We start from the raw sequence: 16,032 nt of genomic DNA, 5'->3' as shown, positions 1-16,032 counted from the left end.
GGAGTGCTTTAGAGCTGGTCCAACTGATGAAATAAACACACACTGACATGTTGGTAGACATTGCTCCCTGTCACAGGTTCCTGCTGGCTGGAAAACAAAAATGTTGTTCAACTTGTTTAGTTTCAGTCGGACTATCAAAATGTTCACGCCTCACTAGAGGATTTTTTCATTGTTTATCAATTGAAGAAGTAGAGAGACTACACGTTGGTGAGTCCTGCTGACTGAAATATAACTTCAGTTTAAAATGGCTGAGAAAACTGCTCTTCTTGAAAGTTTCCTGAGCTGCCATGTGTGTTCAGAGACTTTCAGAGATCCTGTGTCTCTGAGCTGCAACCACAGCTTCTGTTCAAGCTGCCTGCAGAAATTCTGGAAACAAAGTAAGAAAAAAAACTGTCGTATTTGTAAAAGAAAATCATCAAGGGATCCTGTAGTGAAGTTTGCACTGAAGGAACTGGCTGACTCCTTTGTTGGGAGACAGAAATCTGGATCATCTGAGACAGAAAAAGAAGAGAAGAAGCTGGAGGAGGTGTGTAGTAAACATTCAGAAGAGACTAAACTGTTCTGTGAGGATGAAGACAGAGCTGTGTGTCCTGTCTGTGAGTTTTCTCTCCACCAGAGTCACAAAGTGGTTCCTTTTTTTTAATTTCAGTGTTTTACACTTTACACTCAGTCTCAGTGGTTCAGTTCATCCAAACACATTGTGGCTCTGATTGATTATTTGTTCTTTCGTTCTTCAGCAGAATTGATTTGTTCTCAAGAACGTTCTCTAATGTCTGAAATTAATTCTCAGCCATTTTAAACTGAAGTTATGCAGTCCAAAGACATGCAGCTCAGGTTTAATTGGTGGCTCTAAACTGCAGGAGTGAATGAGAGTGTGAATGGTTGTCTGTCTCTATGTGTCAGTCCTGTGATAGTCTGGAGACCTGTCCAGGGTGGACCCGCCTCTCTCCTGATGTCAGCTGGGATGGGCTCCAGCCCCCCACGATACTGAATGAATGAATGAATTCATGTTGAACTTACAGTAGAACGGTGGTGGAAGAAGTACTCAGATCTTTAACAGTAAAAGTAGCAATACCACAGTGTAGAAATACTCTTTTACAAGTACAAGAACAAAAGTATCTGCATCAAACTTTACTTAAAATACTAAAAGAAGAATAAATATTATCATTCTGAATGGCCAGTTTCAGTATAATAAATCTTATTGGATTATAATTAGAGATGTAATAATGTGACAGCTTGTTAAAATGAAGCTAATTTTAATTATTTTAAATACTGCTGAGCATGTGGATTTCCCCTGCAGAGCAATAACATTTTATCTAACCTATAATAATAATAGAGAGAGACTGAAAAACTTTTCCTCCTGGTTATAAGAGACGTGCTGCCATGTTGGAAGAGTTACAACAGAATCACAGAACTCATCGACTCTCATGTTGACAGCTCTTGATTCTCTGTTACAGATTTGTAAGAAGAAAGAAAGTAGAATATCTGGTCATGTTTCACTTTGAAAGCTGAAATAATAATATTTTTAAACTTCAAACATTGTGAAGATTCTCACGTAGATGGATTATTTTCAACTTTACTGTTTTGCAGTTGGTACTCTCATAATAAACATTCAAACGGTTGATTCTACAGATTTATGAGCAATTCATTTTTTATTGTACTGAATGAAGAGTTAAATTTAGACACATGAAAACACTGTGATGCCATCTGCTGGTGACTTAATAACATGACAGCATTCCTGCTGTTACCTGAACCTGTGACAGGTGATAGGAAGTGAAAGCAGATTTTGACATTGTTGACGGTGCTAAGACGCCATAACAGGGAGTGAGCTCTTGGCTGGAAAACACACATTTGGAGTATTTAAAGCAGTTAGGGGCAGTAACTTGGTGAGTCTTGCTTTTTAATTTAGATATCAACAGAAATGGCTGAAAGAGCTCTTTTTGAAAGTTTCCTGAGCTGCCATGTGTGTTCAGAGACTTTCAGAGATCCTGTGTCTCTGGGCTGCAGCCACAGCTTCTGTTCAAGCTGCCTGCAGAAATTCTGGGAACAAAGTAAAAACAAAAACTGTCCCATTTGTAAAAGAAAATCATCAAAGTCTAATCCTTTGGTGAATTTTACACTGAATGAACTGGCTGACTCCTTTGCTGGGAGACAGAAATCTGGATCATCTGAGACAGAAAAAGAAGAGAAGAAGCTGGAGGTGGTGTGTAGTAAACATCCAGAAGAGCCTAGATTGTTCTGTAAGGATGAAGACAGAGCTGTGTGTCCTGTCTGTGAGTCTTCTCTCCACCAGAGTCACAAAGTGGTTCCTATAGAACAAGCAGTCAGTGACCTGAAGGACCAGCTGAAATCTGACTTACAGTCTCTGCAGGACAAGAGGGACAAATACAAACAAGTGGAGGAAACATACAATGAAGTGAGTCAACAGTCCAAGAAGCAGCTGTTGTCCACAGAGAGACAGATCAGAGCAGAGTTCAACAAGCTCCACCAGTTCCTGAAAGAGGAAGAGGAGTCCAGACTGGCAGCTCTGAGGGAGGAAGAGGAGCAGAAGGGGAAGACTATCAGCAGAGAGATGAAGAGGATTCAGGAGCAGATCTCCTCTCTGTCAGACAGTATCTCTGCTGTTGAAGAAGAGCTGCAGAAACACAAGGTGCCATTCCTCAGCAGTTATAAAGCCACTCAGACCAGAGCCAGAGTCCAGTGCTCACTGTCAGATCCACAGCTGCTCTCAGGAGCGCTGATAGATGTGGCCAAACACCTGGGCAACCTGTCCTTCAGAGTCTGGGAGAAGATGAAGGAGAAGGTCCACTTCACTCCTCTCATTCTGGACCCAAACACTGCAAACCCCCGACTCTATCTGTCTGATGATCTGACCAGTGTGAGACAGGGAGACACAAACCAGCAGCTTCCTGATAATCCAGAGAGATTCACTATGTATGCAGATGTTCTGGGCTCTGAGGGCTTCAGCTCAGGGAAACACAGCTGGGAGGTGGAGGTGGGAGATCATCCTTACTGGGATGTAGGTTTGGTTAAAGAGTCAGTTGACAGGAAGGGGAAGAGAACTGCTTTACCAAAATATGGAACCTGGTGTTTAACGTATCGCAGTGGAGAATACCTTGATGTTGATGGTCAGACTGTCAGAGTGAAGAAGAGTCTCCAGAGGATCAGAGTCCAGCTGGACTATGACAGGGGGGAGGTGTCCTTCTACGACCCTGAAGACATGACTCACATCTACACTCACAGAGACACTTTCACTGAGAAACTCTTCCCATTGTTCAATATTAATTCAGCTGGTGATGCTAAAACTGCTGATATCAAAATCTGTCCAACAGATTTCTCTGTGCTGTTTAGAAACGGTGGTGAGGTTTAACTGATTCATCATGTTCTTTGTTTATCATGGTGGTGGGTTGTTTTGTCAGTTCAGACAAATTCCAGTTAGTTCCTTTACACGTGACAATGATTAAATGTGGAAGTACTTTTTTTTTTTTTTTTTTTTTTAACATCTTCTTACTATTGAATTGATGTGAACTGAATATTTGGTGTTTTTGTTTTGTATCTACTTAAATTGCTGCTTTTAAATTACTCGACAAAACCTTAAAATTGTAAAAGTATCAGCATCTAATTGTTCTTAAAGTATTTTTTTTAAAGGTACTCGTTATGCAGAATGAACCCAATCAGATTGTTTTATATATTCTAAATATGTTATTGGATTATTATTATTGATTAATTTATGTGGGCCAGATTTGACTACATAATATAGTGTTATTTGGTTTAATTTACAAAACAAAAATCCTTAATCATTTGAAATAGATATTTTTTTCTAACATGAAAAAAAGATCTATTTCAAATGATTAAGGACCTGACTAACCTGACTGCCAATTACTAATAAGTGTCTCTGAATGTATTATTATCAGTACATCAAAATTTTATCTTTCAAATCTCATGGTTATCATCAACACTGGTATGTTGCAACACCTCCAATATAAAGCACATTTTAAACATCAAGTAAGTAAGTAAATAAGTAAATAAATACAGATGCAATAGGCCGGAAATACAGTTAAAAAGATTTAAAAAAAATAAAAAAGTTGATTTAATTTTATATTTCTTACTTGTGTATTTGTTTGTTTAGCTTATATTTTAACTGCATGTCTATATTATTATGTATATATATATGCATTATTGTATTTCAATTTGTCCTGTATCTGTATATACAGTGTGAACACCACAATCACTATATTTCTGTTGATGAACATTTTGTTGTTTTGACTTCACACTTGCTTTGCTTTGTCTGTTTCCATGCCAATAAAGACACTTTGATTTGATTTAGACACATTTCATCTCACATTTCTTTATAAATAAATAAATAGACATTAATACTGTTTATTATTTATATATATTTTTCTGTTTGTTATTTCGACTTCACACATGCTTTTGCAGTGTTAACGTCTGTTTTACATGACAATAGAGCCACTTTTATTTGATTTGAGAGGAATGAGACAGACAGAGAGAGAGAGAGAGGGAGAGAGAGTAATACTATGTTCTGTGTCACAACATTTCTGTAGTAAATAAAATTAAATAGCTTGGTAATACGATATGTGTATCAGTCAATTGTTGATCATTTAAAAAAATACAAATAAATAGCTTAATAGCACTATATGTTCTTTATCACTCGATTTTTGATCATTAAAATTAAGCAAATAAATAGCTAAGTTATACTATATGTTCAGTATCAGTCAATTGCTGATCATTTAAGGAATAAATGCATTAAATAAATGGCTAAATAATACTATGTCCTGTGTCACTCAATTGCTGATCATTTAAGTAAGAAATAAATAAATACAATAAATAGCTTGGTAATACGATATGTTCAGTATCAGTCAATTGTTGATCATTTAAATAAAGAATAAATAAAAAGTAATAAATGGATAAATTGTGCTTTATGTATCAGTCAAGCAATGATTAAATAAAGTTTAAAAAAATACAATTAAACAGCTTAATAACACTATATGTTCTGTATCATTCATCAATTTCTGATCATTAAAATAAATAGCTAAATTATACTTTATGTTCACTCAATTGTTGATCATTTAAGTAATTAATAAATAAAATGAACGGCTAAATAATACTATATGTGTTTTATGTCAGTCACTTGCTGGTCATTTAATCTACATTGTTTTGGGACAGAGACAGATTTAAATTACAAAAATATGACAGATCGCAGCTGCCAAAATTAGTATAAATAACTCGATAAATGAAGTAAAATGCCATTAATTGTACCAATAATATTACAAATAAACGGAGGCATTAGTTAGTTGAGGTTTGTTAACATTAGAAACAGTCAGAAATCACATTTAAAAGATGGTTAAACTTTTCCCTCCTGCAGCTTCACCACATTATAAACTCTAAAAACAGCAGGTCAAAGGTTAAAAACTAATAATTTACAACAGTCTCCTGAACATAAATATATATTTTTCACTTTTAGACATCAGAAAAACAAATGCTGACTCAGTGTGTGAAGGCTGCACAGATGGAGAAGCATTTCCAACAAGACAGCTCTGTTTCAGAAATGCTTCCACTGCTACATTTGACTAATTTTGTCTCCTATTTAATGCAGTTTTCAGAAACAACATGCTCACATGTGCATCATGTCACCAACATGACTGAATGGACAGAATGTGTACAGTATGTGGCTGCATGGACACATTTTACTTTCCGTAAACAACACAAGATGGAGACAAAGTGCACATTTTGTTCACAGCCGGCTCATTTTGAACACTGAACATTTTGTTTCTGTCACTTATTTACATGCATGTTATTGTTTGCTGCACAGGTTGATGGATAGAAACACCTTTTAACAGTTTCTGATAGTTTTTCCTATAATAAATATCCTTCAGAGAAATCCCATTCTGTTAATCAGACATGCTGTATGCCCAGGTTATCTATGAAATTCATCATTAAGATTAAGATTTGCTTTATTAGTCCCACAAAGGGGACATTTCCAGTATTACAGCAGTAAAGTGGATAGCAAGATAGAGAGCTTTCAATAAAAGTAACAATAAATAGTAAACAATATAAAGAAGGTATGAGCAATTAAACATGTACAAATATTTTAAAAGTATTACCATCATTGCTGTGGCTCTTGGTGTGGTTGAGAATAATCTCAACAGTTATATTTCAGTTTAATATTTGCGGGTAAAACGTGGAAGTTAAAGTATCATATATAGTGGGGCGGATTAGCTCAATATTTTACACCAATCGTTCACTTTGTGATAAAAGCATGAAATTTGGTAGATGTGTTGGTGAATATGTTTCGAACAAATCTGGATATTGGGCCACCTCAAAAGCGCCCCCTAGTGGCCGTGGCAGGCATTTGTTATACGAATAAATCAATGATGAATAAAAACTGCTCTTTTAATAATACCAACTGGTGATGAATTGTATATTGTTGGAAAGCCTGATTAGTCACCTTTACAACGAGGTACAGCTTGTAAGGATTGTGCATTCATGGGATGAGCAACGGGGCTAAACGTGTGGGTAGCACCCCCCAAAAATGTGCATCCCCTGTGTAGTGGGGCGGATTACCTGAACAATCGTTAATTTTGTGATAAAAGCATCACATTTGGTACACTCATTGCTGAATACATGTTTAATGAATCTGGATATTGGGCCATCCCAAAAAAAATTCTGATGGCTGTGGCGGCCATTTTAAAAAATGGCCATTTAAAAGCGGCAATTTTTAAAAATGGCCGCCGGTGGTTTCTGGCGAGGAATGCTTTGCCTGCCCTACAGCTGCTGTTTCATGTTTTCAGCACCACAAATATAATTTAGAGACATGTTAAAGTGACAAAAGCTTTATTACAGTTTAATAGACAAGAACATTAACTTTGTATAACATTTTATTAGGTCTTGATATTCCCATTCACAGGCTACGGCCTCCTCTTTGGCTTGTATTCTGTTGCTCCGAAAAAATAATTTTCAATATTGTATGACCTGCAACAATAAAAACAAAACACATTTAGACAGAGAAAAAAATCATACATTTTAAAAATTCTACTAGGATTACTTGTAGCAGGTTACTCTTTCTGGCAAAATCCTTGTACTGAGGTGTGTTACTTAGTCAGGCGGCTTGGCCAAATAAAGGGGACACGCCGGACAAGAGCACCACATTTTTTCCACATACTCTCTATCATTATAGGTTTCAATTTTTAGTAGGAGCCACTTCATCAAGATTGCGGTGATGGCAGCCATATAAAGTCTATGAGAAATGTTATATCTTCCAAGCCACTTAGAAGGTCAATCTTGGTGTCAAAATATACATTTTCTGGGTCCAGGAATCATTTAAAGCTATTGAGAATATCTCTAGATGATTATTTGATCAAATAGATATGCTCATTTTCACTCAGACTGGGCAACTCGCTTCAAGTGTTGCAGCAGGGAATCCTGAGTTGAAACTGTTTGGAATCAATGTTCACGGGAGAATGTGGATTAGCTGCCATGTACACTGCTCAAACAAATCAAGGGTACACTTTCATCTCATGTCAGATCTTGATCAACAAATTATTTACAGTGAGTCATCCAGTGATATTCTCAATAGCTTTAAATGATTCTTTGACCCAGAAAATGTATATTTTGACACCAAGATTGACCTTCTAAGTGGCTTGGAAGATATATTGGTTCTCATAGACTTATGGCTTATGGCTTATATGGCTGCCGTCTCCTATCTGCAATCTTGATGAAGTGGCTCCTAACAAAAGTTGAAACCTTTGGTGATAGAGAGCATGTGGAAAAATGTTGGTGCTTTTGTCCGGCGTGTCCCCTTTCTTCTCAAATCTGGTCCTAAGCCGCCTGACTAACTGTGATGGAGTTATAAAATACATTTAAAAAAAGAAAAAAAGAACCACATGGGCAAAGGAGACATATGACATATAGTGTGTGTGTGTGCCTGTGTGTGTGTGTGTGTGTGTGCAGAGAGGGATGTCCACATTCCACAGGACATAATTTAACAGTGTCTTATTAAGCTTTCACACCCAACAGCCACTGATACATGTTCCAAGCTAACTAGCTAGCTTAAGTACCTATTTTTGCTATCTTGCTAATTTACTTTTCCGCCAAGGCCCATGATGATTGTTTTTCTCTTCAGCCTTTACGGTGTTCATAGCATATTTTATTCATAATTATAACAGGTGAAATAAAATATTTAGACATACTTTGATGGACAGTCCACTGTACTGCTTTTCCCAGGAAGCAAATGCTAGCTAGCTCATTTGCTAGCTAGCTCGATGGCTCGCCCAATTGTGGTGGGGCAGGAAAAATAACTGAAAGAGTGTCTAACTGGATTTTTGTTAATTTAATATGTGTATTTACATTTTTTAATTTATGTTTGTATATTTAGTTTACACTTTTTAAATATTTTAAGAAATAATTTAAATATTTTTGTAATTTTAATGAAGAAACTGACTGCTATGGCCACTAGGGGGCGAATTTGCGATGGCCTAATATACAGATTTGTTTGAAACATATCCACCAACACATCCACCAAATTGTGTGCTTCCATCACAAAATAAACAATTCTTGTGATTTATTGAGCTAATCCGCCCCACAGGGGATGCACATTTTTGGGGGGTGCTACCCACACGTTTAGCCCCGTTGCTCATCCCATGAATGCACGATCCTTACAAGCTGTACCTCGTTGTAAAGGTGACTGATCAGGCTTTCCAACAATATACAATTCATCACCAGTTGGTATTATAAAAAGGGCAGTTTTTATTCATCATTGATTTATTCGTAAAACAAATGTCTGCCACGGCCACTAGGGGGCGCTTTTGAGGTGGCCCAATATCCAGATTTGTTTGAAACATATTCACGAACACATCTACCAAATTTCATGCTTTTATCACAAAGTGAACGATTGGTGTAAAATATTCAGCTAATCCGCCCCACTAGCTTGGGTTTTGTTAAACTATGATTCAAGAAATGCAATAGAAGGATATTACTCAGACTAAATGCTATCTTTATTATAGTTCTCAGAGGCTGACATTTATTTTGTTCTGCTGTACTGTCATCATCACAACTCAGTCATACGAAGTACAGATTATGATTCAATTTCAACATATTGTTTCATTCTTTCCTGTCAAAATACATCACAGAACTACAGGCAAGGCATCGTAAGTATCTGTTTTAGTGCAGTTTCTCTTTCCTCCCTCCAAACACTTTACAACACAAACATTTCACTGTTAAAACACAAACCAGTGACATCATCGTGACCGACACCAGCAACAGAGCGATCACATCAATGGAGTGGTACTGAATCCAGGACATCTTGTAGGAGTCGGTCTTTAAGTGAGCAGCTCCCCCGTGTCTCATGACAAACTCAATCCAGAACGTGGCTCAGTCCAGAGGCTTCATGGGCTGGTCTCTGTGCAGCCTGGAGAGCTGCTGCACCTTCTCCCTGTAGGACGGCTCATAAAGCACCGCCTTCACCGCCTCCAGGAAGTTGTCTTTGTTCAGTGTGCCAAGGTCCAGTACTCTAGCAACGCCCCTCACTGTCATTCTGAACAGATTATCGTCCTGGTCGAACATCAGAGGAAGGCCGACGATGGGAACTCCGTGGTAGATGGCCTCTTGAAGTCCGTTGGTGCCTCCGTGGGCCACAAACGCTCTGGTCTTTGGGTGTCCTAAGAGGTCATTTTGGGGCAGCCAGTCCAGCAGCAAGGTGTTGTTGCCCAGGTTGGATGGTCTCTTCCCAGTATGCCTCCAGATGACCTTCTGAGGTAACTGGGTGAAAGCAGCAGCCACGTGTTCTGCTACCTCCTCAGGAAGACTCCCCACCAAGGTCCCCAAGCTCATAATTACGACTCCATGCTCCGCAGAGCTCTGCACAAAGTCCTCCAGATGTTGGGGAAGCGGCTTGGAGGGTTTGCACTGAAACCCGCCCATGTAGACGACGTTGGGCATGGTGGGACGAGGGAACTCAAAGGTGAAGTCGGTTCTCATCAACCAAATATCTGCCGCCTGAGCGAGCTCTTCGTAGTGGACGTCAGGACCAAAGTGACGCTGGACAAATGGTGTGTAGAGAGCCTCTTGTAATGTCACGCGGTTATTAAGCGTCATTAAGGCAAAACAAACATTTTTCACCCTTTGCCAAAAAGTCATCTTGTCAGTCAGTGCACTGCCTGGTATGGGAACATATGAGCGAGGCGAGGGGGCAATTGTGTGATGTCCATCTGACAAGATCGTCCATCGTACATTGAAGACCAGCGGGAGCCCCAACCGATGAGCCAGGAGAACCCCTCCGCCGAAGCAGGGGTCTGTCAGAACAACATCGTACTTTGCCTCTTGGAAGAACTGCATCAGTTTTGCATCCTCAAACATCTCTGTCATTCCATCGATCAAAGCTTTGTGAGCGTTATACATCATCTCCATAAACTCCGCTCCAGCTTTGACAAACGCTGAAGTGGAAGTCTCGACGGAGCTGCAGCATTTTTGAGATGAAATCTTCCATGCTGCTCTCGTCAAATCCAGTGGAATCGTCGAGGGTGATCGACTGGTAGTGATGGGACTCTGCTTTGATGTACCAGCTGGTTTTGGGTCGGATCACTGTGACGTTGTGACCTCTGGAGTGGAGCTCCTGGATGAGGACCTTCATGTTGACCCAGTGGCTTCCATCCACTGGAAAAACAAGCACTTTCCCTCCATCAGCACTGGGAAGAGAACAGAGCAGTGCAGCCAGTGTCACCAGTCTGAACTGGGTCATCTCTGAGGTGAAGCTGGAATCATAAAAACAAAGAAGAGGTACAATAACAACAAGGAGACTTTAACTGAACTACTGTGATCCGGAAGGTTTTAATGTTTACTGTAGATTGTTCACTGTTTCTCATTATTATTTTTCTATGTCTGTCCGTCTGCTAATCCTGCTACACATAAATCATCCATAGTGTTAGTGTGATGTAAGTTTTGTCTCTATAAATGACCCAGAATGACCAGCCGCTCCCAAGAAACCACGATGATGATGATGATGATGATGATGATGATGATGATCATGCTGGTTGTTTCAGGTTTCACACATTTGAACTAAACAGTCAGATTTCAGGCATTTTAAGGAATAAATTCAGTTTATACCAGTTCACAACTGTGAAACTATATTTTATAGATTAAAACATGTTACTCCCTGCTACCTGGTATAAAATGATCCACTCTTAGGTAACATGTAGCTCAAAGTTTCTCTTCTGCAGAGATAAAAAATCAGCGTGAGCTTCTGTGCATGTTGTGAAACCTGCAGTCTGAAGGGCAGAAGCTTTAACGCTCATCGACAAGCTTAGTTTACACTTTGTGTTAATAAAGTTGATTGACAATGTCTCGATTCATGTTGTACTTACAGTGGAAAGGTGTCGTACAGCAGATTAACAGTCTCAGAGTCGACAGCAGATCTGCTCTTTAACTGCTGTGTGACTGACGAGCCTTACACTGACTGTTGTGCAACATGTGGGTCAGAGGCAAAGGTCAACACAGGTAGTTTAATCTGAACTGACTGAAGCTGCATTTCTGTGTTGGAGATCCTCATTGTGTGCTTGTGACTGCAAGATTTATGGGACATTTTAATTTTTTACCAACTACTGTGCAGAGCATGATGGCATGTTTTTGGGACATATAACATAATAAGTGATGTATGCATTTCGCCACTTTATCTTGTGATGAAAAGGAGAATATAAGTTCATAACAACTTTGATTCTTAGTGCAAGTTACCGGAGTGCTTTAGAGATGGTCCAACTGATGAAATAAACACACACTGACATGTTGGTAGACATTGCTCCCTGTCACAGGTTCCTGCTGGCTGGAAAACAAAAATGTTGTTCAACTTGTTTAGTTTCAGTCGGACTATCAAAATGTTCACGCCTCACTAGAGGATTTTTTCATTGTTTATCAATTGAAGAAGTAGAGAGACTACACGTTGGTGAGTTCTGCTGACTGAAATATAACTTCAGTTTAAAATGGCTGAGAAAACTGCTCTTCTTGAAAGTTTCCTGAGCTGCCATGTGTGTTCAGAGACTTTCAGAGATCCTGTGTCTCTGAGCTGCAACCACAGCTTCTGTTCAAGCTGCCTGCAGAAATTCTGGAAACAAAGTAAGAAAAAAAACTGTCGTATTTGTAAAAGAAAATCATCAAGGGATCCTGTAGTGAAGTTTGCACTGAAGGAACTGGCTGACTCCTTTGTTGGGAGACAGAAATCTGGATCATCTGAGACAGAAAAAGAAGAGAAGAAGCTGGAGGAGGTGTGTAGTAAACATCCAGAAGAGACTAAACTGTTCTGTGAGGATGAAGACAGAGCTGTGTGTCCTGTCTGTGAGTCTTCTCTCCACCAGAGTCACAAAGTGGTTCCTTTTTTTTAATTTCAGTGTTTTACACTTTACACTCAGTCTCAGTGGTTCAGTTCATCCAAACACATTGTGGCTCTGATTGATTATTTGTTCTTTCGTTCTTCAGCAGAATTGATTTGTTCTCAAGAACGTTCTCTAATGTCTGAAATTAATTCTCAGCCATTTTAAACTGAAGTTATGCAGTCCAAAGACATGCAGCTCAGGTTTAAGTAGAAGCTCTAAACTGCCCGTAGGAGTGAATGAGAGCGTGAATGGTTGTCTGTCTCTATGTGTCAGTCCTGTGATAGTCTGGAGGCCTGTCCAGGGTGGACCGCCTCTCTCCTGATGTCAGCTGGGATGGGCTCCAGCCCCCCACGATACTGAATGAATGAATTAATTCATGTTGAACTTACAGTAGAACGGTGGTGGAAGAAGTACTCAGATCTTTAACAGTAAAAGTAACAATACCACAGTGTAGAAATACTCTTTTACAAGTACAAGAACAAAAGTATCTGCATCAAACTTTACTTAAAATACTAAAAGAAGAATAAATATTATCATTCTGAATGGCCAGTTTCAGTATAATAAATCTTATTGGATTATAATTAGAGATGTGATAATGTGACAGCTTGTTAAAATGAAGCTAATTTTAATTATTTTAAATACTGCTGAGCATGTGGATTTCCCCTGCAGAGCAATAACATTTTATCTAACCTATAATAATAATAGAGAGAGACTGAAAAACTTTTCCTCCTGGTTATAAGAGACGTGCTGCCATGTTGGAAGAGTTACAACAGAATCACAGAACTCATCGACTCTCATGTTGACAGCTCTTGATTCTCTGTTACAGATTTGTAAGAAGAAAGAAAGTAGAATATCTGGTCATGTTTCACTTTGAAAGCTGAAATAATAATATTTTTAAACTTCAAACATTGTGAAGATTCTCACGTAGATGGATTATTTTCAACTTTACTGTTTTGCAGTTGGTACTCTCATAATAAACATTCAAACGGTTGATTCTACAGATTTATGAGCAATTCATTTTTTATTGTACTGAATGAAGAGTTAAATTTAGACACATGAAAACACTGTGATGCCATCTGCTGGTGACTTAATAACATGACAGCATTCCTGCTGTTACCTGAACCTGTGACAGGTGATAGGAAGTGAAAGCAGATTTTGACATTGTTGACGGTGCTAAGACGCCATAACAGGGAGTGAGCTCTTGGCTGGAAAACACACATTTGGAGTATTTAAAGCAGTTAGGGGCAGTAACTTGGTGAGTCTTGCTTTTTAATTTAGATATCAACAGAAATGGCTGAAAGAGCTCTTTTTGAAAGTTTCCTGAGCTGCCATGTGTGTTCAGAGACTTTCAGAGATCCTGTGTCTCTGGGCTGCAGCCACAGCTTCTGTTCAAGCTGCCTGCAGAAATTCTGGGAACAAAGTAAAAACAAAAACTGTCCCATTTGTAAAAGAAAATCATCAAAGTCTAATCCTTTGGTGAATTTTACACTGAATGAACTGGCTGACTCCTTTGCTGGGAGACAGAAATCTGGATCATCTGAGACAGAAAAAGAAGAGAAGAAGCTGGAGGTGGTGTGTAGTAAACATCCAGAAGAGCCTAGATTGTTCTGTAAGGATGAAGACAGAGCTGTGTGTCCTGTCTGTGAGTTTTCTCTCCACCAGAGTCACAAAGTGGTTCCTATAGAACAAGCAGTCAGTGACCTGAAGGACCAACTGAAATCTGACTTACAGTCTCTGCAGGACAAGAGGGACAAATACAAACAAGTGGAGGAAACATACAATGAAGTGAGTCAACAGTCCAAGAAGCAGCTGTTGTCCACAGAGAGACAGATCAGAGCAGAGTTCAACAAGCTCCACCAGTTCCTGAAAGAGGAAGAGGAGTCCAGACTGGCAGCTCTGAGGGAGGAAGAGGAGCAGAAGGGGAAGACTATCAGCAGAGAGATGAAGAGGATTCAGGAGCAGATCTCCTCTCTGTCAGACAGTATCTCTGCTGTTGAAGAAGAGCTGCAGAAACACAAGGTGCCATTCCTCAGCAGTTATAAAGCCACTCAGACCAGAGCCAGAGTCCAGTGCTCACTGTCAGATCCACAGCTGCTCTCAGGAGCGCTGATAGATGTGGCCAAACACCTGGGCAACCTGTCCTTCAGAGTCTGGGAGAAGATGAAGGAGAAGGTCCACTTCACTCCTCTCATTCTGGACCCAAACACTGCAAACCCCCGACTCTATCTGTCTGATGATCTGACCAGTGTGAGACATGGAGACACAATCCAGCAGCTTCCTGATAATCCAGAGAGAAACACTAAGTATGTAGATGTTCTGGGCTCTGAGGGCTTCAGCTCAGGGAAACACAGCTGGGAGGTGGAGGTGGGAGATCATCCTCGCTGGAATATAGGTTTGGTTAAAGAGTCAGTTGACAGGAAGGGGAAGAGATTTGCTTCACCAAAATATGGAGTCTGGTGTTTATCACATCAGAGTGGAAAATACACTGATGTTGTTGGTCAGACTGTCAGAGTGAAGAAGAGTCTCCAGAGGATCAGAGTCCAGCTGGACTATGACAGGGGGGAGGTGTCCTTCTACGACCCTGAAGACAAAATGACTCACATCTACACTCACAGAGACACTTTCACTGAGGAACTCTTCCCATTGTTCAGTATTGGAAAGGCTGGTGATGCTAAAACTGCTGATATCAAAATCTGTCCAACAGATTTCTCTGTGCTGTTTAGAAACGGTGGTGAGGTTTAACTGATTCATCATGTTCTTTGTTTATCATGGTGGTGGGTTGTTTTGTCAGTTCAGACAAATTCCAGTTAGTTCCTTTACACGTGACAATGATTAAATGTGGAGGTAGATTTTTTTTTTTTTTTTTTTTACATCTAATTACTATTGAATTGATGTGAACTGAATATTTGGTGTTTTTGTTTTGTATCTACTTAAATTGCTGCTGTGAAATTACTCCACAACAAAACCTTAAAATTGTAAAAGTATCAGCATCTAATTGTTCTTAAAGTATTTTTTTTAAAGGTACTCGTTATGCAGAATGAACCCAATCAGATTGTTTTATATATTCTAAATATAGTATTGGATTATTATTACTGATTAATATACGTGGGCCAGATTTGACTACCTAATATAGTGTTATTTGGTTTAATTTACAAACAAAAATCCATAATCATTTGAAATAGATCTTTTTTTCATGTTAGAAAAAAATCTGTCTGCCAATTACTAATAAGTGTCTCTGAATGTATTATTATCAGCACATCAAAATTTTATCTTTCAAATGTCATGGTTATCATCAACACTGGTATGTTGCAACACCTCCAATATAAAGCACATTTTAAACATCAAGTAAGTAAGTAAATAAGTAAATAAATACAGATGCAATAGGCCGGAAATACAGTTAAAAAGATTAAAAAAAAAAAAAGTTGATTTAATTTTATATTTCTCACTTGTGTATTTGTTTGTTTAGCTTATATTTTAACTGCATGTCTATATTATTGTGTATATATATGCATTATTGTATTTCAATTTGTACTTTCTCTGTATACAGTGTGAACACCACAATCACTATATTTCTGTTGATGAACATTTTGTTGTTTTGACTTCACACTTGCTTTGCTTTGTCTGTTTCCATGCCAATAAAGACACTTTGATTTGA

At 38.8% G+C, this 16,032-nt stretch overlaps 3 protein-coding genes across 3 annotated transcripts; 2 read left to right on the top strand and 1 right to left on the bottom strand.

Annotated features, from left to right (window-relative positions):
• The first annotated feature begins 1,921 nt into the window (after positions 1–1,921).
• On the top strand, positions 1,922–3,483 carry LOC131975355 (nuclear factor 7, brain-like). Its single transcript, XM_059338008.1, has one exon. The coding sequence runs from the start codon at positions 1,922–1,924 to the stop codon at positions 3,368–3,370; it is 1,449 nt and encodes a 482-aa protein (XP_059193991.1). The 3' UTR covers positions 3,371–3,483.
• Positions 3,484–8,998: 5,515 nt separating this feature from the next.
• LOC131975350 (UDP-glucuronosyltransferase 2A2-like) lies at positions 8,999–11,448 on the bottom strand. The gene is given in 3 exon segments (XM_059338002.1): positions 8,999–10,444; positions 10,446–10,766; positions 11,376–11,448. Coding segments are annotated over 2 exon segments (1,575 nt in total). The 5' UTR covers positions 10,754–10,766; positions 11,376–11,448; the 3' UTR covers positions 8,999–9,177.
• Positions 11,449–13,667: 2,219 nt separating this feature from the next.
• On the top strand, positions 13,668–16,032 carry LOC131975353 (nuclear factor 7, brain-like). The gene has a single exon (XM_059338005.1). The coding sequence runs from the start codon at positions 13,668–13,670 to the stop codon at positions 15,117–15,119; it is 1,452 nt and encodes a 483-aa protein (XP_059193988.1). The 3' UTR covers positions 15,120–16,032.

Source organism: Centropristis striata, chromosome 7 (genome assembly GCF_030273125.1).
Source record: "Centropristis striata isolate RG_2023a ecotype Rhode Island chromosome 7, C.striata_1.0, whole genome shotgun sequence".
Taxonomy (NCBI): Eukaryota; Metazoa; Chordata; class Actinopteri; order Perciformes; family Serranidae; genus Centropristis; species Centropristis striata.
This window is presented reverse-complemented; position numbering and strand designations above follow the sequence as displayed.

Excerpts from the sequence above, each read along its gene's own strand:
- LOC131975355 (XM_059338008.1), top strand. The coding sequence starts at position 1,922 with ATGGCTGAAAGAGCTCTTTTTGAAAGTTTCCTGAGCTGCCATGTGTGT.
- LOC131975353 (XM_059338005.1), top strand. The coding sequence starts at position 13,668 with ATGGCTGAAAGAGCTCTTTTTGAAAGTTTCCTGAGCTGCCATGTGTGT.